Consider the following 24,567-nt stretch of genomic DNA (forward strand, 5'->3'; position numbering starts at 1 on the left):
CCAGCGGCAGTGCGCATCGTTATCGATAGGGCGACGACAGCCTGCGGTATTTTGGTTTTTCCGCCAGCCCTGGCCGCAAACTGGCCACACTGTCGCCAGCCAGTCATCATAAATACGAACAGATTGGAAAACTTACAAGAATTGCGTATTATCTGTGGCATTACGAGATCGTACTTTCTAAAAACTAAAACTAGCTTACCGTAACCCCCGTCACAAGCAAACATGTCGTACGCGTACTTGTTCAAATACATCATTATCGGAGACACAGGTGAGTGCAAACTGCGACTCCCTTCGAAACGGAATGGCCAGTGAAAAGTTCGCCATTGTCAGGGAAACAATCTGTAATTGCAAACAACACAACAAAACAAAGGGCATCGCAGGCGTAGGGGTCGTACCAGAAAATCGGAAAATCGGGGTTTCAGGTGGCCCCAAGTGAAAAGTTGATACCATCAGATTAAAAATGCGTCGACAGAAAAATATTCCTGGAGTCGGTGGGCCGAAGGAAAAATCAATAATACCATAACAACGCATACAGGCGTTTGCTGCTCTCAGAGTTTGTGGGGCGCGGGGAGCAGCCCACACATAAACCCTGCTGCTGACTCACCCAACCACCCCCAGTAATTGAGGGATTCCGCCCCAAAGAGCCAAGGGCTTATCAGCACTCTGCTTTTCGGGATGTCCAACAGCTGTTGGCATTTTCCAGCCTGCCCCACCTTTTCCCCGCTCACTCACTAACCCTTTTCCGTATCCTCAGGCGTGGGCAAGTCCTGTCTGCTGCTCCAGTTCACGGATAAGCGATTCCAGCCGGTGCACGACCTGACCATTGGCGTGGAGTTCGGAGCACGCATGATCACCATCGACGGGAAGCAGATCAAGCTGCAAATCTGGGACACGGCTGGCCAGGAGGCTTTCAGGTACCCCTTTTCCGTCCATTTAGTGTTAATACTCAAGATGGGAAAGCTCAGATTACTCCCAAAATTGAACTGAACAAATTATTGCAAATTCGTATCCAAAATCCCAAGTCTAAGTCAGATAATAAAAGACGCAGGCTTTTTATTTATATTAAAAAAAATAATTTAAATAAAATTCTTAGTTAATTATTCAAAATAATAATAATATGGGTTGATCCTTTGGTAAAGGGCTTAATAATTTTTTTTTTTAAATTTTATTTGTTTATTTTCGACACATTGTTGATAGATGTTTAGACCATCCTGTATTTTGGAAAGTATTAATTGTATAATTTTTTATTTTCTGTAGTATAAACTTCTTATACTTTACTTAGAATTAAATGTTAATCGTCAGATGGAAATTTAATTATTATTCTAATAATTTAATAATTTAAGCACTGTCATTTATATAACTGTATTCTGACGCAAAATATTTTTTGGATAGATCTATCACACGTTCTTATTACCGCGGAGCTGCTGGCGCCTTGCTGGTGTACGACATCACACGACGGGAGACCTTCAACCACCTGACCACCTGGCTTGAGGATGCGCGTCAGCACTCAAACTCGAACATGGTCATCATGCTGATAGGCAACAAGAGCGATTTGGATTCGCGGCGTGAGGTGAAGAAAGAGGAGGGCGAGGCCTTCGCCCGCGAGCACGGACTGGTCTTCATGGAGACTTCTGCGCGCACAGCTGCCAACGTAGAGGAGGCTTTCATCAATACGGCCAAAGAGATTTACGAGAAGATCCAGGAAGGTGTCTTCGACATCAACAATGAGGTAAGGAAGAAACATTTGCTATGGGAACTTCTTGCAATTACATTATTATCTCGTTACTAGGCAAACGGCATTAAGATCGGCCAACAGCACTCGCCCACAAACCCGTCGCTGCCAGGAGCCGGAGGAGCAGCTGGAGCAGCAAACAGTGGCTGCTGCTAGGAGTAAACCGCAGATGCCCGCTTGCAATTCTGGGATAGGCGCAGCCGCTTCTGTAAAAGCTACTTTAGTGACTAACTAATAGAAGGTAGTTGAAGGAACAGATTTCTTGTTTTCTATCTCAACCGTAACTAACCACGTAAACATAGCTACCACTAAACTAGCAATTGGACACTAAGCTAAATGTTAAAACCATTAAGATCAGACAGTTACAAGAAACACATCTCCTTGTTCAGCTACGTTTTAATTTACCAAAAGAAACCAAAAGGAAGAAAAAACCAGAAATAAACCAAAACCAACCACATTTGTGTACGTGAATGTCGTGCGTGATTCTAAATTTTATAAAGTTTATTAAAACATTTTTAAATGTTTTATGCATGTATTTTGTGTATATTGAAGTTAGTTTGCTAGTTACTTCGTGTAAAATCGATAGTTATACATTGGGATTTTGACAAAATGATGTGTAATATATGAACAAAAATCAAACTGTGTGAATTTTCATTGTGATTTGATTTCAGTGAGGTCCAGCCTCTTAACGCTGCGCCACGCCCCTTTTTGCAATGGGTATCTGCTCCGCTTCTCTATACATACATACATACATAATTAAATATATTAATATGTTTACGTTTCCTTCTCAACGCATTTGCTTTGTCTATTTTGTTGTGCAATCCGCTTAGTCTTTATACATACACTAGAAAAAAAAAGTACTTTAACAAAATATACAAAACATGAGGGCCGAAATGGGGTTATATAATTTACACAATCAACATGCATTAACAGTGGTAACTCGAAATGCTGCGATTCAATGATCAATTTAGTATTTTACGAAGTTTATATATTTAATTAACGGCGATTGCTAAGACAAAACGAAAGATACAACTGTAAACGTAAATCAAATTATTTATAATATTTGTATTTGCCCAACACAATGCGGAATAATAAATATACATACTTATTATTAATATAAATATATAAATTGAATCGGTACTTACCATGGGCTTATTAATCAAGTGAAAGTTAACGACTAATTCGTTTAGTTTTTTGGTGTCTAGAGAATGTCGAGGTGCCAGTATTGCGCCTTAGTAAACCTCTATTGTGTAATAATTAAACACTATTGTTTAAATGCAATTTAATGAAAAGAGGTCCCACAAACAATTACGCATTAGTTTAGTTTAAACCCTTTTTTATTTAGTAAGAGGCTTTCGGTAGATAATTGTTTAATTAATGTCTTGTAAATATTATAGAATGGTGAATCCTTTTTTGTTTATGTACATATTTGCTAAAGTGTTCTGAATCAACAATTTCCAGTTTCTATGTCGGCTATAGGGCTATAGTGTCGCATTTACTTAATTTTTTAAATGTGCTTATATGTTAAAACATTTTTTTTACTACGGAAATATACTATTAGAAATATTTTTGTATTTTTTTAATAATACTTGAACTTTTAAGATATTACATAGGGTGTTTTTTATTTTCTGAATCTTATCTGTGTTTTGTCTAAGAAAAAGTTTGCCAAATTGCAAAAACAGGTTTTTCGCTCCAACATTAACTATTTTGTATACCCTAATTTGCTCAGTTGATTTTTTTAATTTGAAACTTTTCGGATCCGTGACGTCTGATGTACAAACAAATGCTCCAAAGATTTTATTGTGAGTTTTAGATTGATTGAAAATGGTCGCTTGTTATTGCATACGTTACATAGATTGTTGTTTATTGTATTCCCTTTAATTAATATTCGTACGAAATGTAAGGCAATTAAAACTATTTTTCTAAATTTTGTAAAGAAGACAATTGAGGGACCCGTTTGCACCTGGCAGTGATGCACTGCATTGATATTGATTGAAATTGAACAGTTTGTCTAGACATGAGTACAAGATGCGGTTAGTAATTGCCCTAGTGCGGTAAGTATATGTTAGGTGTATATTGATACTTAGCTACGATTAGTCAAGTCAAGTATAGTCTTACGGGCTAGAGCTTAGGAATAGGCTTAGTTTCAGTTACAATTCTGCTCTGATTTTATGGCTGCAACACCATTTGACATAAGAAACTCGTTAACATTTAATGCTAGTCCATTATTATGCTACAGTTCGGATTGGTAGTACCTCCAGTTGCCTTCTACTTGCGGCGTTCAACAGTGCAATGTAAGTAACCTAGTGTAAAAGTTGAGCTTTTTTAGTCTCTAAGACATCACTATCACTCTCCTTAGGTGCTTTCTTCTCACAGAACTCGATCAGATACGAACAGACACCGGAGAGTGCGATAAATATTCCAGCATAATAGAAGGTGTCATCCCATCTGAAAGAGGACAAAGCGAGGTCAGACGACCCGTGCACAGACTGCAGAATGCCACAAAACTCACCTGCCCGTATACTCGTATATGACGCCTGCAATAGGGGGTCCTGCGATCATTCCTACTCCCTGAACCAGCAGCACCAGACCGTAGGCACACGTGAAATCGTCCAGATCCACAATACTGACCAGAATGCTGGGCGTAAACGAAAAAGAGCTGGCGAACGTAAATCCGAAAATAACGCACATGGCCATCAGGCCCATGTAGTTGGTAATCAGCAGGGGCATGAAGAACACTGAAGCTCCACAGACTGAAAAATATGTCGTTGATAAATTGAAAATGTGACATAGTCCAACCAACTCACCCAGCATGCACAGCGAGTAGCATATGTTGATGTTCATCCAGGGCAGATCCCCCAGATAGCCAAGTCCTATCATGCCCACCGTTTGGGCAATGCCGACATCCGAAATCAACTCGGCACTCTGGCTCACGTCGTACTTGTATTGCTTCATGTAATCGGGAAGGTACAGATAGGGGATAATGAACCTGTGGAGCGTGCCAAAAGGTAGATTAGCCGCTGATTGAGCAGAGGAGCCTTATCTGGCCAATGTTGAGTTTGAATTGATTTCAACTAGTTTTCTTATCGATCTATTAGGGCACTCGGACTCCGCCGGCGTGGGGTAAGATAAACCATGATCTTGAACAGCTAAGGGGCCTACTAGCTGAGCTGATCGATAGCGTTGTGCTTGGAATTTCACCGCTGTTGGCCAACAATATTGTTGTGTAACGCTTTTCGTTTTCGAACAGCTGCCAAAATTGTTTGCGACGTCTTCTGGCAAATTAACAAATTCACGAGACGGCTTGGCACATTTGTCTATTAATTTTAGCATTTATTGCGCCTTGACTTCATGCGCAGCTTGGGGCCTTTGCCAATGAAATTGTTTATTTAATTTCACCAAAGAGTACTCACCAAATGAACAAAAACAATGTGGAGAGATTGAAGAGGGCGAACTTCATGTCCAGAAAGAGGGAAAAGTCAAAGATGGACTTCATGGTGTCCACGAAGTTGTCATACCAGGTCTAGCGGGAGAGAAAGGATATTTAATTATTGTTGTTCAATTAAATCTTAGCAACACTGAGGATAATATTCTTTTCAAGTCTTTTGATTATTTGGCACTGCTCTTATCTCTACTTGATAATCAATTAATACAAAAATCTAGTAAATGTACTTAGTCAAGACATTCATTACAAAAGAAATAATAGTTCTGACTTGTAAACTGAACTATCAAGAGATTATCATCTTCCAAGGTACCAATAACTGGCTCGGTTTCTTGCGTAGGCAGAACGGAAATCGGAGCGGTCACCTTATCAGCCGTGAAAAGTATGTCTATGTGGTCCAACTAGGCGACCATACAGAGAGGCAGCTGATAAACAGCTTTGAGCATTAACCAGCTGGGGCTGTCGCCAAGCGACCGATTGATAAGGGCGGACCAAGGGTCACGGTCTACTCACATCTTCCTCCTCTTTGGCGATGGTGGTCATCGAGTTGCGGTAGATGTTGGGGCAGGAGGAGGCGCGCAGCCGGTAGCGGTGCGTGTTCAGCATGGCCCCGCGGTAGTGGATAGAGTTGCGGTGAATGCGCATGTCCTTGAGGAAGTTTGAGTTCCGGATCGAGATGTTGCGGCGGAGGTTGGATCGGTGGTGGCTGGGCTTTTTGGAGCGCGACAGCCGGCGGATTCCCGTGATGCTGTCCAGGCGGGCGCGACGGGTGGCCAGCTCGCTGTTCACCGATTGCTCCTGTTCCGGAATGGCGATGACGGTGGGCCTGATGCGCCTGTTCGGCTCCAGCAACGCGAAGGTTTCGTCCTTCGAGTAGTAGCAGTGCATGTCCTCGCTCAAGATGTCCACCGAATTGTGTCGCAGGCCATTCACCTTTAGGTTGGAGATTGATGGTGTTGTATGCTTGGCCATGAAGATGTTTTCGTTAAGCGAATACCGGGAGCTGGCGTGCTTCTGCGTGAGGTAGCCTTCGTCCGAGGAGCGGAGGGAGCCATTGGGAGTCCCACCAGTGGAGCGTTTTTCCGATGGAGACAGCGTCTCGATGGAGGCCAGGTAAGCCTTCTTAGCTTCCTCTGCCGCCTCTTGAGCTATTCCGCCCATTAGGGTATCATCGGGCGAGCCTATCACGGCAGTCGATGGGGGATAGGCACCTGCTCCCGAGGACATGGACAGCAGGTTCTCGCGTGACGGCGCCTCCGCACCCTCCTTGTGGCGTAGGGAGCGTCGGCTCAGGCTCTTAACCTCGCAGATGCTGTCGAGCTCCTGAGTGCTCAGGAAGGTGGGCAAGAAGATCTCGCTGCGGTAGCGCTTGAGGGCGGAGTCCAATGGATCGTCAATCTGCTGGTTGGCCTCCGTGTTATTCTTGGTCACCAACGAGTCTAGCACAGCCTCCTTTGTGATGCCGGTGTCCAGCAGCTTTTTAATTTCCTCCAGGCAGACACTGGAGTTGGAGAAGGTGGTGACGCTTTGGGATCGACTCTCTAGTCGGTTTTCCTCGATCAGCCAGTCGGGATCGCGCATCAGGGCGCCGCAAACGCATGCGTTGAGCATGGTGCCGCCAAGGATTAGAGTGGCTCCGCGCCAGCCGTACGATTCGATTAGATAGGAAGTTAGGCGGGCGTAGACAAAGGTCCCAATGCCGGTGCCCGATGCTCCGATGCCGGTGGCGAAGGTGCGCTTCTTGTCGAACCAGAATGCAATGGACACCACCGCGGTCACGTACCCGATGCCTAAGCCCAGTCCCGAGATGATACCAAAGGTCACCATGAGCATCTCGATTGAGTTGCAGAACGAAGACAGCGCAAACCCAAAGGCAGAGACCACACCACCGAGGATGGTCATCTTTCGGCAGCCGTACTTGTCCACCAGGTTGGACCAGATGGGTCCCATCAGCAGGGGCACGGAGAAGAATAGCGAGGATATCCAGGCTGTCTTGGAAGTGGACTCTCCGAAGTAGTCCAGCAGTTCCACGTTTATTAGGCCGAATGAGAAGCTCAGTCCGTCGGCTATAAGGGACACGACCAGAGAGGCGAACACCACGACCCACCCATACCCACCGTCGGGCATCTTGGGCGTTTTCTTCTCCGTGGAACTGGAGTCGATCGAGTCGCCGGACTCGTTCGAGATCAGGCGTTTGCGCCGCTTCACCTGCCCGTTTCCGTTCATCAGGCACGTCATGGTGCCGTCCTCCAGTTCGATGACACTGCTCCTTACCACACGGCTGTGTCCCGCACCATCCGTGAGTTCCTCTACGGAGAGGTTGCAGAACGTGACCTCCGGGAAGAGGTCGTGCTTGATGGCCTTGTGGAGTGGCGTGTTGGCCGGAGCAGGCGTGAGAGGCAGCGCCTGGTAATTGGAGGCGTCTCCGTTTTGGCTCTGGTTCTGGCCATTGTGGTTGTTGTTAGCCGCCTCGCAGCTGTTGTTGTTGGAGGCGTTTGGATCCGACGCTAGCTTGGCCATGTCGGAGTCCCGGTGATCGTGTTGTTGTGTAAAGGGTTTAGCTACGTCTATAAAAAGGTTTGTAAAATTTGCACTTTCTTGTCCAAGCGATTATTGGAAGTGAACACAATTTGCATTAGATTTCAGCATAAATTTTCTTAAGTAGGCGGTAGGTAAATATTCCCTCTCTCTGTTGGTCAACTGCAGTGCGTAGCTGAAAGATAGAAACAGATGGAACTTAGCGCTAGTTCGACTTGGTAACTTCCCATTTCCCCTTCTAAGCTGCAGTCTGCCGCTGAGCAAACCCTTTTCCAGTTAATAATCTTACCAACATGGCACTTTATGTTTGATTTTCTATACCTCGAATATCTATGTATCTATATGACCAATTGCGCGACTACAACAACATCTGCCTGAAACCATTTCGTTGAAAAATCCGCGCAGAAACTGTTTGCTCATTTGGCAATTCGTTTATTTGGCTTTCGAGGCGCCTTCAACTTGACCTCAGGCAAACAGAAAGCGGACCATTTTCCGATTTTCAGCGAGCATTCCGAGAGAACCGATCCGAGAGAGAATGGCTTTCTTCTTACATCAGTCCCAAAACAAAGTGCGTCACACTTTGAAGGCGACGGCACCTGATGTCCCCCAATAATTATGGTATTCGAAAATGAATATTCTCAAACCAATTCTGTTTTCGTTCCCCTGAAACGGACGTCTGCGGTTAATTATAGACGGCTACACAGGCTGAATAGGGAAGAATCATCAACGATCGGACTCTCTAGTCACTAGTTCGAATCTAAGTAGGGTTTATCCCTCCGCGATTCCAGTTGCCCCACTTACCCGATTGTAGTCCAGGCAATGCTCTCTTCGCACGCCAACTGCCAACTTCGTTAACGAACAAATCGAATCGGTGATCTGCGGATATTGCGGATATATTCTTAAGATTTCACTGGCACTAGCTTCACTGTTTCGGCACCGCCGCCAATCAATTCACCATAATTGCACAGGTCTTCAGTTATGTTTAGCTCGCTCAGGGTGCGATTCGAGTGTTTATTCAGGGTGGCGGTTTTGTTGAAAATTCTTAGGCGCGGATCGCGGGGTATGTAGTGCAGGAACACCTTGTTCGACTTGCCGCTGTTGTTGTAAGTACGGGGATTGTTGTTCTGGCCCTTGGCGAACGACTTGGCGCTGGTGGTCGCGCCCGATGCGGATGCTGCAGATGTTGGTTTGCCTGCACGATAGAATGACTTGGACCGAAGGTCGTTCATTAAGAACGTTAGGGGGTTTATCACAGGCCAACGGAGAATATATTGAGCGATAATTGACGGCAACTGGCGGCAGTTGCTGGTGGCGTAGCTGCTGTTGCTGTTGCAGTTGCAGATGCAGTTGTTGCAGTTTGTGCTGCCGGCTAGCGGATTTTGCCCTGGCAGCCACATGCGGTACTTTGTTTTCGCGGAAATCAAACACTTTTCGATTCGATGCCACCGATGCCAACTAGCGCGCCCGGCTAGCTCGAACAAAAACAAACAAACACAAATCGAACACAAATCTGGGCCTCACTGGCTTCTCCGGCTACTCTGCCGCTCCCCGTGTCAAGTGCGCGGCGCGTGGTGCGGAGGCGGACTCGCAGGCATTGTATATATGTATATCTTAGTATCGACGGGGGGACGACCAACGCGGCGTATGATTAATTCGTCTCTGGTGGTGCAACTCAATCGCTGCTGTCGCTGTTCTCGCCTCCTCGCTGGCGCCTGATAATGATTTATGATCCTCGTCCTCAATTAGCAGCCTTCAGTGCAAACGCTGCAAGAGGGACAGAAGTTAGTTTTGATTCATCTGATAAATGACTTAAATGCGAGCTTAAACCTATAAATATGTATGTTCGTTCAATGAGACCGGATTTCTTTGCTCTGCGAAAGTCCCACAAAAGGCGAACGCTTCACGGTGCTCTCATCTTATGTTTAAGTGCTCGATTGACTAACAATACGAGACTCGCATATGGAAGTATGGGATCGAGATAGTGTGTTTTCAAGGGGAATTACGTTCCCGGGAACAGAATTCCTCAAAGAGGGGAGTTGAAAGGCATGTGCGACATCACATCGTGTTGCCGTAATCAATTATTGTAGGTCAATTTTTAATAGCAATTAATATATGTTTTATTTATAATCAAAAGGAATTTAAACAAACAGTATGAATGAGTTATTATCAACAATGAAGCCTACAAACATACGATTTTTTGTCTGTTGCTATGGTAAAAGACCAACAAAAGTCAATTCATAGTTCGATTTTAGCAATATAAAGTCTGCATAATTTGAGTTACTTCATACGGATATACTTTTGTCTTTGGCAAATTTTAAATGGAAATTAGGCAGCATTATTCAATGCCAGTTTGTATTTGTATTTGAAAATAAGAAAACACGTTTAGCTCCGCACTGCTTTATTTCTGCACAAGCGAGTGCCATTGTTTATTTTATCTAATGAATGAAACTAATTATTATTAGATTGCAGATAGTTGAGTGCTAGATTTGCGTTGGAGTGTCTTTGTACCAGTAAATCAGTTGAACATAAATGCCATCGGATTTTATAAAAATGTTAAAATATTACCAAATTTATCCATCTATCTCAGTTATTAGTTAGTTTAATAACTAAGATGAATGCGAGCTAAAGAGCAAACATTCCATGAAAGTGTAGGATGTTGATAAGATTTAAACTGCACTCCCATATCATTTAGAATTGTAAATTCCTGAATGTATCTTCTAGTATACAGAGATATCTGTATCTTTACCAACTGATCGTGGCTCTTGAAGTTCAACGTTCGATAGGCGAAATGAACAGGGAACCTGAGTAAACAGGGAGCAACGTGCTCTATTTGCCGAGACTTTCAGTTCTAAAACGCGATTGTCTGGCCAGCGACTGCGACTTTGGGTAGACAACGAAATTGTCCCTTATCGGAAATCAAATTCGGATCACGATTACTGTGAGTACATAGATCATCATAGTTGGATTGTGAGCGTGTGGGGCGATAGCGATTCCCAGGCGAAAAGTGGCTGCCTATCTTTACAATATAATTGGCAGAAAATGGTTTTATTCGTTGCGATGCGATAAGCTAATGTCTAGCCCTCGAATCGGCAGATTGCACAAATTTGAAGTTACAAAGTAGCAAACGAAAATTCAAAATGATAAATTATGTTAACTACTTTACATTATAACCTATTTTGGCCTCATAAAGCCCACTTGGCATTACGTTTTCGTTAATCTCGATCCAAACTAGTCCAGCACCATCTACTGCGCCCCGTGGCATGCAACACTCTTCGAATGCACTCGCGGTTGGAACAGCACTTTCACTTTGTAGAGCACATCGTGCTCGAAACCTAAAGTCCACATCTCGCTTAGTCCGTATTTACACAACAATGGCCGAAAACAAAGGAACGCACTAGGAACGCGCTAGACAGTCGCCCTCAAGTCCACTCGTCCCGTGTCCGTACCGTCGCGTCCAGCACAATTCGGGCTGGGATGGAAGAACAACAGACCCGCAGCTCGTCGGAAGAGCGACTAAACCTAAACCCACTCACGCCGCTGCCGGCGTAGCTATCGCATGCCTTAATCTAATAAATTCCTTATCAAAGAGCGTCGGAGTATAGTATTTGCTCTATCTGGCGTTTGTGCAGCCGCAAGTACGCGGTCGAATGCTCGTGGAGTCGGTTTGTAATGACACACGCGTCGGCGTCTGTCAACATGCCAACCTTTTGTGACGCCCGCTCCTCGGATCTTTTGGCAGTGGTCAGGTTTGGACTCGCAGCCTGCCATTCCGACAGCCGATAGTATACAAATCATGTGATTGTGGGTAATTGCCGTTCTAGTTACAACAACAATGCGGCAGACTACAGAATCAGACCAACAAATCCAGCTGAACACCAACTAGAAGTAATAGTTGAGTATTTAACAAATATAAATATTACCTGATTCCCAAAAATGATATCTTTATCTCACTGTCCAGCAGATTAATTCTTTACAATTTCTAAAGATAGAGTGTACTAGTTTCATTGTAAGAAACTGATTTTCTAGGTATGATAAGAACTATTCCTGCTTAAATTATGTCTTCTAACATTTGACAGCTCGAACTATTTTGGATCTGGAACAATCTACCTTTCACTTTATCATTTGCTTCACATAACTTTGGGAACTGGAGGATAAGCAGTGTAGTACCTTTTGGGCACATAGTTGGCTCAAATTGCCTATTATAATTACGGCGATAAGACCAAAAAACTTTCTGCGTTGTTCTTCAGGTTGGTTGATTATGAGGCAATTTCATTGTACGTTCCAAGTTGGCGATAAGTTTTATGGCACCCGAATTTAACGCAGTGGTTCCTTTTGATGCTGACCTAGGCCATCGCAGTTGCGTTATTGGTCTGATTACTGTGTATATGGAGGCTCTATAAGTGGAGCTGGGAAAACCGAAACGTTCATATAGCCGATTTCGGCCTACAAATAAAATGTTGGCTTATCAAATTGGCTCTAAATGAATTACACTTCTTTGATTGTTTGTTTTGATTATACAGAGAGAAGATGCCTTGAAGTGAACCGAAGGAATTAACCCAATGTACATAATTCGACTGCCCGCCTTTACTTTTCAATTGAAAGAGTTAAGCGAATTGAGGCAAGGACAAGCTGGTCACCTTGAATCGAATTGAGTTTGCTCTTCTCAATCGCTTTCTGTATTGCCCATTAGAGTGTCAATCCAAGGAGGGAATATAAACCCCACCTTGTCCTTTGAACCCTGCACTTTGAGCTGCACACATCGGAGGAAAGTTCTAAACTAAAATATATTCTAAGGTCAAAATAGCAAAAAAACCGCTGGCTAAAATGGCTTTTATGTGTGCTCAGCTTGCCAACATCTGATGTCGGTTTTTCCAGTCCGCTTAATTGAGGTAGATAATTGATAGTGGGTTCAGTTCTGCCAGAATAATACTGGTGGCGATTGTTAATTGATTTGCGGTTTTGACATTTTGCTTGCGGATGGGGGATGTGCGGGTCTCACGACAGATTCACACAACGAATTACATTCGCTTGTCTCACCAAACTACATATCATTTTAAATATCGGTTTAGTAAGTATTTTTATAGGTAAGTTAAATGAACATTTCTAAAACAGTGATATCTGATAAACTATTTACCTATATATACATATGTATATCTATAAGGTTTCTTTCTCTTTTATAAAAAGGAAATTGAAAATTGAAATTACACCCATTACTCGTAGAGTTAAAGGGTATACAGTATTCGTTGAAGAGTGTTTTAAAGTTGGAAGAAAGACTTCTCGATCCTATAAACTATATATTCTTGATCAGAATCACTGGCCATGTTCGTCTGTCTGTCTGTTTGCCCGTATATACATACATACGTCGAAATCTCGGGAACTATAAAAGCTAGAAAGTTAAGATTAGGCACGCCGATTATATTACTACTATTACTATTTTTCTTGGCAAGTACCATCGAAAACCCAACAAAATGTTGAAATTTCTACCAGTAACTGAGCGAATCTGAATCTAAAAAATCGACAATTGCGTTCTCCCTATTTTTTTTTATGTACTATATATATTTATATATATGTACATAAGGAAAAGAACCCCTTCTCTTGGTGAAGCATTACTTAAATGTTTCGACTTTGGCCTTCAGTTTTCTTACGGAGGCTTAGTTACTGCTACCATAACGATATAAATTACACCGTAGCAGAGAGAAATGCCACCTACCCCTTGGCCGAGACCACTTTTGATTTGGCTGATGCCGCAACCTGAAAGCTCGACACGAAAGCCACCGCAAAAAGTCACAAAGGAGGTCGCTGGTTGCATTTAACCAACAAAGAGTGCACACACGGTTCACACACACAGGTGTCGTTGTGCACAGGCACACACTTTCGGCGTCCTTTCATGTTTTATATTTACCATTGGGGGCACACAACAAATAGCAACAATAAACTGCATCAGCAGCCATGTCATCCTCCCGAAAACTTCTGGGCTCCAAAAGGAATGGCAAGCATATGTATTGGTGTTCGCATTTAAAGGATAATTATGATTTTCGCCTTCAACTTGACTAACTTTCCGGTCACACAAACACTAGGACAAAATGTCCTTTATTGATTTTTCCCCAGCTATAAGATTTATTAGTTTTTTGCCCAGGGTTGTGTGTTCCCCCAAATGTGTGTGTTTGTGGAGGCATCGGATATGCAACACGAGACTATTGCCAATATTTGCCATCTTATATTCTCTGTGATAAAAATTTGATTCTAGTGCTAAGTGCTCTGAGTTTCTTAACATTGTGGCTCATCATAGTATTTTTTAATTTGACAATGATTCAATAAGTTTAATTGAATTTGTTGTGTTTAATATGTAAGAACAAGCTAGCACGACTCTCAAAATAAACTGCAGCAATATTTAAATAAATTCTCCGTTTAGAGATTTTAAAAATGGTGCAGATAATAGCTAGTTAATTAAACATAATAATTAAATATATTTGAAAGTGTTCAATTCGCCTTTATGTATGTATGTATAATATCTGTCCAACTTTCAATCTAAGCCGTAAAAAGATACAAAAGTAATTGTTACCGGTATGCCGGCACAATTCTGAAACTCAATTTCCCTGTGTGATTAGGGGTACTTTGAAAAATTGCACAAAATTGGAAGCAAAACAAAAGTCTTTGTTTTTTTGCTCTCTTTTTACTGCCTTTTGTTTCCTTGCAGCCTTTTAAAAAGCGCAACTTGGCAAAAAGCGGACATTTGGCTATGCGTGTAAACAACTTCAAGGCTGGGGTGACTTTTATTTTCCTAATTCTGCTCTTGACACGGGCTTTTAGAACGGAGTTGAAAAGGTTGAATGTGAAATGCAATATGCAAACAAAAATGCAAATTGGAATTAAACAATAACGACTAAGATTTAGCGCTAGAAGCAATGAATTCGCATTTAAATGGGCAGAGTGATCGAAATGAATGCGATGAATTATTTATACTGAAACCGCAATCAATAAATCTATCTGCCCACATCATTCAATAATTAAGAAATCATTAATCAGTTAAGTAGTTTGGAAATCTTCAGATCGAAAATTAAAATCAGTATTTTTTAGATCCAGATAAGATTCGATACAGCAAGGGAACTTTTGCTGCACAGTGCGGGAAAATGGGCGGCAAGGTCGTTGGACGAGGGCATGATGATGTAATTGCGAAAAGTTCTCTTTGCGCCAAATTTGCGAACACAAATTTATCAGCGCGTCACGCAGTCTGCGACTTGTGCGGCGGATGTTTACTGTGCCCAGCATACACTGAAAACAAAAACGATGATGTACTTCATTTTTGTATATCACATATCACAGCCGGTACAATATGACCTTTTTTGCCTGCTTACTTCACCTGTTTGCAATTAAGTATTCAATAAAAAAGTTAAAAATATCTGACTCTCAAAAGAAATGAATCGCTAGCTTGCGTCACTTTCCTCACTTCACCCGATAGGTTCACACAACGCAGAGATATTACTTGCTTTGTGTTGAAAGTACACTTCATACTTCACTGTATATTGTATATTGTATATTGCTTTTTCTGAGTGTCATTTGGGATTTTGGGTCATTTGAGTATCGCTGATCATGCGACAGCGAGGAGTAGTGAGTGGACTCTGGCTGCTCGAATTGCTCCACTTACGCGCAAATGTATCTGGTGGCGATAAACTCGTTCCTTTGTCAACTGTGTTTACTCGTTATCTTGGACCCGAGTCCAATAAACAAATCGCCAATGAGCAGCCAAAACAATCAATGCAACTTAGTAGGAAAATCACTTGTTGGCTTGGAAGTTCCTGCACTCGACAGTTGTTGTTCTTCTCGAGTTTGAAATTGGACTGAATGAACAAGAGCGGCTTCCCTGCCCTTTCCAGCCGCCACCGTCTCCCTCACTCGCCTTCCCCGTCTCGCTCTGGCCACTGGCTGTGCATCGGGAGTTTTCAATTTCGAAGTGCCCGACGTGCTTGCCACCACTAAACACTTCTTCGCTTCTGCCTGTTTGTGTTCTCTTGACGCAATGGAAATTTACCAGCGACATTATTAGATGCCATCGCATGTCTTCAGTTTTGGTGTTTCATCCGGCGCATTTCATACTTCAGGATTTAGGGGAGGGAGACCTCAACAAGTAGGGAAGCCGAAGCTGGTACACCCTTTCCGCTGCAAACCTATGAGTACGATTTTGATGCACTGCAGGAAAATGTTTGAAGTGTAGCCACTGGAATGTCACAAATACATATGTATACGATAAGAGGGAGGTACATAAGAAACTAGCTTGAAGATATTGAAAAGATTTTGAAATTTTAAGAAAAGAATATAAATAAATAAATATATTCATCAAAACAGAGCCACGAATCAAATGCAGCTTTGTTACTCTGCATATTCCCATCTTATACGCTTAAATGTCAAACAATTAGAAATGTTTGCATTCGACCCACGTAGTGCGATCTCGAAGTAGATAAGATAAACTTAGATAGGGAGAGACGAATAAATTAATTAGCAACTATTTTATTCGTTTACGAGACTGTGCACTAGAAGTGTATCTTCTCAAGGGTCAACAACTTGGTCGCGTGATACTTTGAATATGCCCTGCTAAATTTAAGAGATCAAAGAAAATCCGAGAGTATGCATGGGAAAACGTGGATGCTTTGCTTGGGCCAATTTGGATGATAATTGCTGCATGTGAATTTATGGATGTAAGTACAGGGCAACTAATGAAGACTCTTAAGAGCAATTAGCATCGTTAACACACTTGCGATACAATTCGCCGATGCGACACACTCGAATTGCAGAACCGGTTCTGGGCTCCAGCTTCAGCTCCCGCTCCGCGATTCGCCTCACAGGCAATCAGCTGTTGGACTGCTCTGCGTTCACTGCTGACACACATTATGCGGCAAAACAGATAGGTAGGCAGCGAGGCAAAATAATAATAACAATAAATGCAAAGGTCTTACCGGTTTTCTCAGCTGGTACATACAGATGTTTTCGGGCTTCCCCGCTGCCCTGCCCACTGCCTACTGCCCACCAACTCCAAACCGCCTCAGCCGATTGAGGGTCAATGGCTTCTAAGCCAAGCCATCTAGACACATTTCGCTTCGGATTGCGTACAAATCAAGAAGCCGCGAGCTCAAGGACGCCAGCCAAGAGAATGGTTTTCGGTTACAGCAAATCACATTTGCAGAACGCCAAAAGAACCGAAAATCGAAGCCAAAAAAGCGTTTGCATATATTCAAGTATATATGTATATGTAAGTCAAGGCACTTCATCTAATATCAACAGCCACACAGAGGAAAAAGCTATATTGCTATTCTATGATAAATAATGTTTGCTTTTGCACTCAGCATATCCTTCTTCTTTCCAAATGCACTAGCAAAGGATTTCAAATGCTCAAATTTGAAAGTGGACTGAGGTTCTTTTGATTTGGCAATTACCTATCAGTATATCACTCAAAAACTGCACAGTAAGTAATACCTTTTATAAACCTCTAGAAGTTTCCGTTGCAGGCACAGAAAGTCAGTGTCACGTAAATGATTTCAGTTTCTCGAAGTACATGTGTAACTATCCATGTATGTGCAGCTCAATCCAATGGATTTGCAACTAGGTGGGGTTGGATGGTGCCGAAGACAAAGGCAGTAAAAGCCAAATGACTGGAGCAGCAAAATGGCGAAATGGCCGAAACTGTGCTTCAGTCACTGCGGTCTACCAGCACCAGCATCCTCTCGCCGTCGTCCTTCGGAGCCACCCACCTCAGTCCACCCTTCGGCTTATGTAAATGGAGCAAGTGCGGAGGGCGGGGAGGCGAGCTAAGTCGGAGCCCCAAGTTTTGGATTTATTTTTCAGAGTGCTTGGGATTGAATTGTGTGGCAACAGCCGCGATCCCATTGCGGTAATAACTATTGGTTTCTTTCGCTGGTAATACAACGTGGGCTTATGCGAGCTTCCCAACTTTCCATGAATACGTAAAATGATCAGGGCTGTTATATACCCTACAGACAAAACGAGTATAAAAATGGCATGCCCGTAAACAGCACTCTACACGCGCTTTGTTGGTCTTATCTGTTGACTCACTACACTCGGTACTCGAACCACTTTCGGTTTAAACAAAACAATAAATACGTATGTATGTTATAAAATCGTGTCTGTTTTTTGCATACTTTTTCAACGTTTACGGAAAACGTAAGTCCACCAATCGTGCCAAAATGAGTCCAAAACTACCGACCTATAAATAGCCCCCACTCGATCATAGAATCAGAAGGTTGTGCACGAAAATAAATCAAAAATTGTTAACTCATCACAGCTATATCTAGATACAACCCAAAGCAAACAAAATCTTATCATAAATTTAGACTTTCCACTGGGAATTACGCATTACTTACACACGTACATATGTATGTGCAGGAGGTACATATGTGCACATTCATACAAACATATGTATATAAATACCGTTCACAAAATGCAAACAGGGTCAACGTAACCCCCGAAATATAAAGCAAGCTTTGTTTAATCGCTTCTCACCTGATCTCTCTGCTGAGTTGGTGGATTCGTGGCTCCTGGGCTAAATTGCAACCATTACTGGGAGTTGGTCCTGTGTCATTGCATTATCTTACATTATAGGCTGCACATTAAAGTGATTGTAGTTGTTGGGCAGACGAGTATTACAAAAATACAATAAGCTCGCTCTCTCTTTCGTTTCCGTTGCGTATGCCTCTTCGTCGAATTTGTTAGCTGTTGTTTTATGAATTTCTGCCGCCCGCCTTGCACAGTGGGATGAAATCGCTGCAGCACACGTCCAAATTAGCTGGCTTATATATGTATGCACGATTTGAATTCGTTGCGGGTGACACTCCAGATTGCCAAGTTGCCAAACACTCTTTATAAGCGATATTACGCACACTCAAGTTCCCGTGGAAAGTTATTATCTATCGGCTTCGCCCTTGGTCACGCCCACTGTACGGGAGTTTCGATTTTCCGTGGGGGAGGTGGGGCAGTGACAACACCGCTCGGCGGCACAAGTTCAACAGAAAATGTGGGGCGACCGGAGGTCGTATAAACAAAAGCACAGTGCACCCGAGTGCGGAAATCGCGGCTGTAAGTGCTTCAAATGCACGCAGGAGTCGGGAATCGGGGAGGAACTCTCGATTCACCCAAACGCCGGATTTCAATTGATTACTTAACGCGCTCTGTCGCGAGAAAAATAGGCTATCTCTACTGCCGCGGCCCTTAAAAATATAGAAAAGTCGGATAGTAGTCCACCACACAAGCACCGCACGACCGTTCGCACTCCAATTGGAACATCATCTGACCGTTGCCGTAACAGCGGCTGTTAACGCAGCCCGTCGAGGGTGGAAATTTCGATAGCATGTATCGAAATACGGAAAAATTGCACTTTCAGAAAACAGAGTTATATAGACTTACAACGTGATTCGTCATTAAATATGAACAGTTGAAGCTTACTTAAGAAAGTTAAACAATTTTAATTTTTATGCGATATGAAGTTATCGATAGTGCCCGCGCACGATTAATGTTGTTTGGGTACTGTTAGCGTGAAACACGTTACGTTACCACACAGATGTTCGATTAAGCCCTCTGTTAATGAGAATGAACCGCCAACCTTATCGATAATGTTGGTTTTGAAGCTGTTGCGCAGAAAGATCGAAATATATTATGCGGCTGTGGCTCCGTATCCTTAACTTCCACTTCTTCCTTGGCCTGTGGATTGAGGAGAACACTATGCTAATTGCATGTACGCTCTTATACGTAATATATTAAAATTTATAAATAGTTTGAAGAGCATAAATAGCTTCATATAATGTATTAAATTTAACGTAAATAATACACATATTTACATATAAAACTAAATTTTTCGATTTTATCTGATTTAATCACAAATGGTTATTACATTTTTAATAATTAGCGTTGGAAAAGATTTCTGAGAAACCTCTTTCGTGATTCTATTCGTATTTTATATAATAACTTTTACAGATTCCAAGGGAATCCCTTCATAGACACTTTTGTTGCTTTCTCTATAACTTGATAATACTGGAGTGGCGTCACACTTGCTAGGAACAGGTTAGGCTGTCATCACCCTCCGCTTCGTCAGCTGTAAAAGGGACAAAGAGCGGAAGCGGAAACTATAAATACGGTCCTACCATTGATGTCAAACAGTTATAACTTACAAAGAATTTGAAGGCCAAACATCAGAGCAAAGCCAGCCACGGCGGCTATAAGGGCCCTCCATCCGGCGTGGCTCTCAGTCAGGATCTCGAAGAAGACAACGTACAGCAAGGTTCCGCAGGCGATGCCCTGGAGAATTCCGGATGGCAGACTGGGCTGACCCGCTGCCACCTGCTGGCTGATGCCCAGGCCAACACCAATACCGATGGGCGTAACAATGGAGAAGGTCACCAGGTACAGGATGGCCAGAGAACTGCGTGTGCGTGCGACCAGAAGCTCCATGCCCACGCAGAAGGCCAACACCAACTTGTGTGCAGAGACCGCTCCAAACATGAACCACACAGTGCTCACAGTGCCCTCCAGGCCAATTGCCATGCCCTCGAACAGTTCGTGGAGCGACAATGCGAGGATAATGCCCAGCCCCCTGGCAGAGGATCCATCTTCCGCTGGCACGGGCATGTGCGAGTGGCCGTGGTGATCCTTGTGGGGCTGTGGCTCCGTATCCTTAACTTCCACTTCTTCCTTGGCCTGTGGATTGAGGAGAACACTGTGCCGAATGCCGCGTCCTCTTTCGAAAGCCAGACTGGCCACCGACTCCTTCCGACTAAGCTTCCGCTGGTGGTGCCGCACGATGCTAGTCATCAGCTCGTCCAACGCGTACATCAGAAAAAAGCCCGTGCACATCAGCATCTCCGCCAGGGCGAAGGGCGTCTTGGCAAGCGAGCCGCATTCCTGGAGCGCTTCCACCACCTCTATCACCTCGGGCAGCATGTGCAGGAAGGTGGTGCAGATGAGCACTCCGCCGCCGAAGAAGAGTAGGCACCGCACCACCAACGACGAGCGGGTCTCCTCCGGACTCGCCTTCGTCCAATGGAAGCACCTGTTCAGGACGTAGGGAAGGCTGCCGCAAAGCACGGTGATTACCACAAGCACCACCATGGCAACTATTTTGGCCACCAGCAGCGCATGGTGATCCACGTCTTGCGTTTGCTCCTGTAACATAGTTGCGGTAGCGCTCATCTTCACCTCCCGAGTTGATAGCTTCGACTGGGCTGGCTGGAACTCACAACCGGGCTAATGGTTTATATTTCCAGTCATATATCAGCGGGAGCCGATTGAAATCTGATCGCTGATTGATACGCGGATTCACGGGCAGACAGCGGGCAAGCCTCGCAGCCTAGTATTGTTATCTAATTCGCCGTCCCCTGGACAGGTGTCTCTCATCGGCCCACCGATAACCGAACCATAGTCGGCTGTTCTTTGCGAATTTTATGATTGAGGGAAGTTTCGTAATGAGCAGGAACTTCGGAAGTATTTCCCGAATATTATTATTATTGATACACTGCACTGTGGTCCAGAATTCGATTTTTTTGGCATAAAGTCTAAAAATTGAGCTACAGACTTGAAACTTTGTACATTTTGTTGTTAAATCACAAATAGTTTGCACAGAAAATTTGAAGTCTGTGCGACCACGCCCTCTCTTGCCTCCCATATTAACTACTGGTATGACTCAGGAGTCAACGAAATATCATTTTTTTTTTTTTTTTTTTTTAAAGTCGTGTATATTGTTGTTTTAAAAATAATCGCCCTCTTCTTTTTCTAGTTCTACATTTTAAATTTCCGAATCTGAACTCGAATCAGAATCAGATTGTGAATCCAATATTTTGTCTCATGGATCAGGTTTAAAATTATACTGTATTTCCAAAAGACTTATTACTGCCTTCGGAAGTGGTTTTTCCTATTTTTTCTCTCTCTTTCTTTTAAACTAATTGTTGATAATAGTGGGTCCGAGTTATCAATCGCTCTGTGGAAAATATCACTCATCCTATTGATCCGACTATTTTTCCTTGCATGTGATAGTCGATCCCTTTTGTAAAGCTTATTCCGGGCTTCACTCGTATTTTCAGTTTCCTTTTTAATCTTTCTCCTGCATTTTGGTAAGATAAGTTTCGGCGTCCAATTTGCTGGGGTGTCTTGGAGTTTTCAAAATCACTAACAAGAATCATTATCTTAGACGCCATCCACTTGGTATGTTTGGAAATAAATCGGTGTGGTTGTCTGTTACACTCGGGCAGTTTTTTTTTAATAAATAATTCAAAATTTACTATTTTTTTGTCAATATCTTCTGTCTGTTTCGATTCCTGATTATTGTTGTTGATTGCGGAATAAACGTAATCTGAAACATAACTTATTTGCCTATTGTTACGCCTCCAAATGTCCAGGAGGTCGCTATGTCTGAACTCAAAATTGCCTATATAAAATCAAATTTTTAAGAAAACGAGCAAAAATGGGCAAAAGATATTACTTTACCGTGAAAGACAATAGTTAAAGGTACAAACTGACGTTTTTAACTTTTGTCAGAAATTGTCAGAAAATTAGTTATACTCCACGAAACACAGGGGACACGTTAGAATTTTCTGTTAAAATACACATAAATTGGATGTCACACAACATAAAAACAGTACAACTATACATATATTACCTAAATAAGTTAAAAACATCATACCTTGGCATTTATTTTCCATATTTTACTATAATTTTTGGATGCGTATTAACGATCATACCACATGCAAAAGTAAGCAAGTAATTTTTCGGAAATTGCATTCTCTCAATCAGCTTTTTAACACTTCAACTTTAAAAGCTCATAAAACGATTTAGTGAAGCTTTCGGTCAATTTTGTTTTTGGTTTTTATTTATATGATCAATTTTCTATTAGAAAATAATTGCTAGAGGACGATATATTGACATAAAAATTTAGACTTTATGCCAAAAAAAACGAATTCTGGACCATAGTGCACTGAGATAATTAATTTTTCCATTTAAGGCGTCCTCATCTTAGGTTTATATGGTAAGGGTTGTAGGCATGGAATTGAAATCGCAGCACATTTGTTACGTTAGAAAGTTGAAAAGAGTTTAGCCATATAAATATTCTTGAACAGGATCAGATGACTTGGTCAGCCCATATGCGCAATCGGAGAATATTGTTTTGGTGTTGCCAATAATAAATTTCCCTCGCAGGCCCACAAAGGGTATCTGATAGTCCAGGACCTGACCTTGTCGTTTTCTTTTCTTCATATTTATAAAGCCAAAAGTAACTGCAATTCAGGCTTTATTTTTAGATAGTTTCTTTTAATTTCTATATAGGCTAACATTGTGTTTTCTTATAAAATTCGAGTATACCCTAGGGGCATGTGAAGTGGCTCTTCCCTTTGGCCTCGCCAACTGAAATAATAAGAAAGGTTATTTTGTTGTTCAGTCATTTAGGCTTTAGAGTGCTTACTTGCTATCTGGAGACCAAACATCAGGACGAATCCCACCATCGACGATAGTAAAACGCGTATGCCCGCATGGTTTTTGGCCACAATTTCAAAGAAGACCACGTAGATGAGGGTGCCACAGGCCAGCCCCTGGAGGATTCCTGATACCGTGCTGGGCTGATTAGCCGCGGCAGATTCGCTAACTGCAATTCCGATGCCCACGCCAATCGGAGTTACGATCGAGAAGACGAGGAGGTAAACCACTGCCAGCAGCCAGCGGGTGTGGGCCATCATGATCTCCATGCCGATGCAGAAGGCCAGAACGAGCTTGTGGACGGAAATGGCTCCGGTCATGAACCACACCGTGCTCACACTCATCTCCAGGCCAATGGCCATGCCGCCGAAGAGTTCGTGCAGGGAGAGGGCCACGATTATTCCGAGGCCACGCAGCCAGTTGGGCTCCTTAGGACTTTCTTCTGGCTGGACCACAATCTCCGCCCGCAGCTCCTCGCCCGCATCCTTGATCGTGACCACCTCCCGTAGCTTCCTTTGCTGCCGTCGACGAACCGCGAAGTGCATGATTTCCTCAATGCAGTACATCAGATAGAAGCCAGTGCAGAGCAGAACCTCCGGCAGTCCGAAGGGAGTGGGGGCCAGCATGCGGCAGTCCTGGAGAGCGTTCACCACTTCGACCACCTCCGGCAGCATGTGGATAAAGGTGGTGGCTATGAGAACCCCTCCGCCGAAATTGAGCAGACACAGCACCACTTTGAATTCGCGAGCATTGTTCTCGGGCCGCTGGGTCCACTTGTAGAAGCGATCCAGAAGATAGGGAATAAAGCAGAAGATCAGGGTCACGAGCAAGAGCACCACTATGGCCACGATCTTGGCCACGATTAAGTGTTGGTCTACCATTGCAAACGGAGTAACTGGCCCGATATCAAGCCATTCACTTTTTATAGTGCTCTTGATATCTAGTTGAAGGTATCGGCGAATTGGCGAATATTTACACATATTAAGGGCTTAGTGGTTTCGACTTAAGTTGGCCCAGCCATGTGCTTTAGCGAAAGGTACACGGCGAAATTTCGGCATGATATCTTTCGGTCATTATCTGTCTACCTTTCGATTTAACACATTTTGCCACTTTAGCCATTATTTTCCTGGCTCCCAGCATGAGCTCATCGGTCTGTTTTGCCGCATTAGAATGTCAGTGGGAGTTTTCAGACTGAAATTTCAGCTGGCGGAAACAAACAATGTGTTGTCAACGGCAGACAAAGCCTTGTGCACCCAGGAATCTATGTGCTATCACTAGGTTGTGGAGACAGTTTCGCCTGATAACTTCGAAATTGAGATACCACCGCCAAATGACCTATACTAACATAGTTCGTGAGTCAGATGATTAAACATGTGCCTGTGCCTCTGAGTAG

General features: G+C 43.1%; 6 protein-coding genes across 8 annotated transcripts; 2 read left to right on the forward strand and 4 right to left on the reverse strand.

Moving 5' to 3' along the window:
* The first annotated feature begins 15 nt into the window (after window positions 1–15).
* LOC6733256 (ras-related protein Rab-2A) lies at window positions 16–4,722 on the forward strand. Its single transcript, XM_002080283.4, has 4 exons — window positions 16–268; window positions 755–914; window positions 1,393–1,729; window positions 1,790–4,722. Exons 1-4 carry the CDS (start codon window positions 223–225, stop codon window positions 1,886–1,888), a joined length of 642 nt encoding a protein of 213 aa, XP_002080319.1. The 5' UTR covers window positions 16–222; the 3' UTR covers window positions 1,889–4,722.
* LOC6733257 lies at window positions 3,052–7,694 on the reverse strand. Its single transcript, XM_016167442.3, has 5 exons — window positions 5,688–7,694; window positions 5,146–5,255; window positions 4,540–4,721; window positions 4,245–4,485; window positions 3,052–4,180 (listed from the first exon to the last, which is right to left on the reverse strand). The coding sequence occupies exons 1-5, from the start codon at window positions 7,692–7,694 to the stop codon at window positions 4,036–4,038; spliced, it is 2,685 nt and encodes an 894-aa protein (XP_016026131.1). The 3' UTR covers window positions 3,052–4,035.
* LOC6733258 lies at window positions 7,615–19,041 on the reverse strand. Of its 3 annotated transcripts, none has more exons than XM_039291964.2 (3): window positions 18,225–19,041; window positions 8,514–9,476; window positions 7,615–7,887 (listed from the first exon to the last, which is right to left on the reverse strand). In XM_039291964.2, exon 2 carries the CDS (start codon window positions 9,107–9,109, stop codon window positions 8,612–8,614), a length of 498 nt encoding a protein of 165 aa, XP_039147898.1. In that variant the 5' UTR covers window positions 9,110–9,476; window positions 18,225–19,041; the 3' UTR covers window positions 7,615–7,887; window positions 8,514–8,611. The 3 variants fall into 3 exon arrangements, with proteins under 3 accessions (XP_039147898.1, XP_039147900.1, XP_039147899.1); XM_039291966.2 differs by lacking the exon at window positions 18,225–19,041 and adding an exon at window positions 15,358–15,382; XM_039291965.2 differs by lacking the exon at window positions 18,225–19,041 and adding an exon at window positions 10,918–11,260.
* Window positions 10,571–13,436, forward strand: LOC27207785 (the record flags this gene model as incomplete). The annotated part of the gene is made up of 2 exons (XM_016183458.3): window positions 10,571–10,650; window positions 11,789–13,436. Coding segments are annotated over 2 exons (159 nt in total), but the record flags the coding sequence as incomplete, so codon positions are not given.
* A 526-nt stretch (window positions 19,042–19,567) lies between the features above and the next one.
* LOC6733113 (zinc transporter ZIP1) lies at window positions 19,568–21,248 on the reverse strand. Its single transcript, XM_002080154.4, has 2 exons — window positions 19,886–21,248; window positions 19,568–19,809 (listed from the first exon to the last, which is right to left on the reverse strand). The coding sequence occupies exons 1-2, from the start codon at window positions 20,901–20,903 to the stop codon at window positions 19,769–19,771; spliced, it is 1,059 nt and encodes a 352-aa protein (XP_002080190.1). The 5' UTR covers window positions 20,904–21,248; the 3' UTR covers window positions 19,568–19,768.
* A 1,632-nt stretch (window positions 21,249–22,880) lies between these two features.
* On the reverse strand, window positions 22,881–24,451 carry LOC6740758 (zinc transporter ZIP1). The gene is made up of 2 exons (XM_002077511.4): window positions 23,164–24,451; window positions 22,881–23,105 (listed from the first exon to the last, which is right to left on the reverse strand). The coding sequence occupies exons 1-2, from the start codon at window positions 24,152–24,154 to the stop codon at window positions 23,065–23,067; spliced, it is 1,032 nt and encodes a 343-aa protein (XP_002077547.2). The 5' UTR covers window positions 24,155–24,451; the 3' UTR covers window positions 22,881–23,064.
* Between the last annotated feature and the right edge of the window lie 116 nt (window positions 24,452–24,567).

The sequence above is a fragment of the Drosophila simulans genome, chromosome 2R (assembly GCF_016746395.2).
Source record: "Drosophila simulans strain w501 chromosome 2R, Prin_Dsim_3.1, whole genome shotgun sequence".
In the NCBI taxonomy this organism is placed as follows: domain Eukaryota; kingdom Metazoa; phylum Arthropoda; class Insecta; order Diptera; family Drosophilidae; genus Drosophila; species Drosophila simulans.

What these genes read in the sequence shown, in the direction of transcription:
- LOC6733256 (XM_002080283.4), top strand. Translation starts at nt 223, where the DNA reads ATGTCGTACGCGTACTTGTTCAAATACATCATTATCGGAGACACAG. An exon ending in GCTGGCCAGGAGGCTTTCAG is followed by an intron (nt 915 to 1,392) that starts GTACCCCTTTTC and finishes TTTTTTGGATAG; the next exon opens with ATCTATCACACGTTCTTATT. An exon ending in TCTTCGACATCAACAATGAG is followed by an intron (nt 1,730 to 1,789) that starts GTAAGGAAGAAA and finishes TCTCGTTACTAG; the next exon opens with GCAAACGGCATTAAGATCGG.
- LOC6733257 (XM_016167442.3), bottom strand. Translation starts at nt 7,694, where the DNA reads ATGGCCAAGCTAGCGTCGGATCCAAACGCCTCCAACAACAACAGCTGC. An exon ending in TCGCCAAAGAGGAGGAAGAT is followed by an intron (nt 5,256 to 5,687) that starts GTGAGTAGACCG and finishes CTCTCCCGCTAG; the next exon opens with ACCTGGTATGACAACTTCGT. An exon ending in CTACTCGCTGTGCATGCTGG is followed by an intron (nt 4,486 to 4,539) that starts GTGAGTTGGTTG and finishes CATATTTTTCAG; the next exon opens with TCTGTGGAGCTTCAGTGTTC.
- LOC6733258 (XM_039291964.2), bottom strand. Translation starts at nt 9,109, where the DNA reads ATGTGGCTGCCAGGGCAAAATCCGCTAGCCGGCAGCACAAACTGCAAC.
- LOC6733113 (XM_002080154.4), bottom strand. Translation starts at nt 20,903, where the DNA reads ATGAGCGCTACCGCAACTATGTTACAGGAGCAAACGCAAGACGTGGAT. An exon ending in GTTTGGCCTTCAAATTCTTT is followed by an intron (nt 19,810 to 19,885) that starts GTAAGTTATAAC and finishes TCCCTTTTACAG; the next exon opens with CTGACGAAGCGGAGGGTGAT.
- LOC6740758 (XM_002077511.4), bottom strand. Translation starts at nt 24,154, where the DNA reads ATGTGTAAATATTCGCCAATTCGCCGATACCTTCAACTAGATATCAAG. An exon ending in GTTTGGTCTCCAGATAGCAA is followed by an intron (nt 23,106 to 23,163) that starts GTAAGCACTCTA and finishes TTATTATTTCAG; the next exon opens with TTGGCGAGGCCAAAGGGAAG.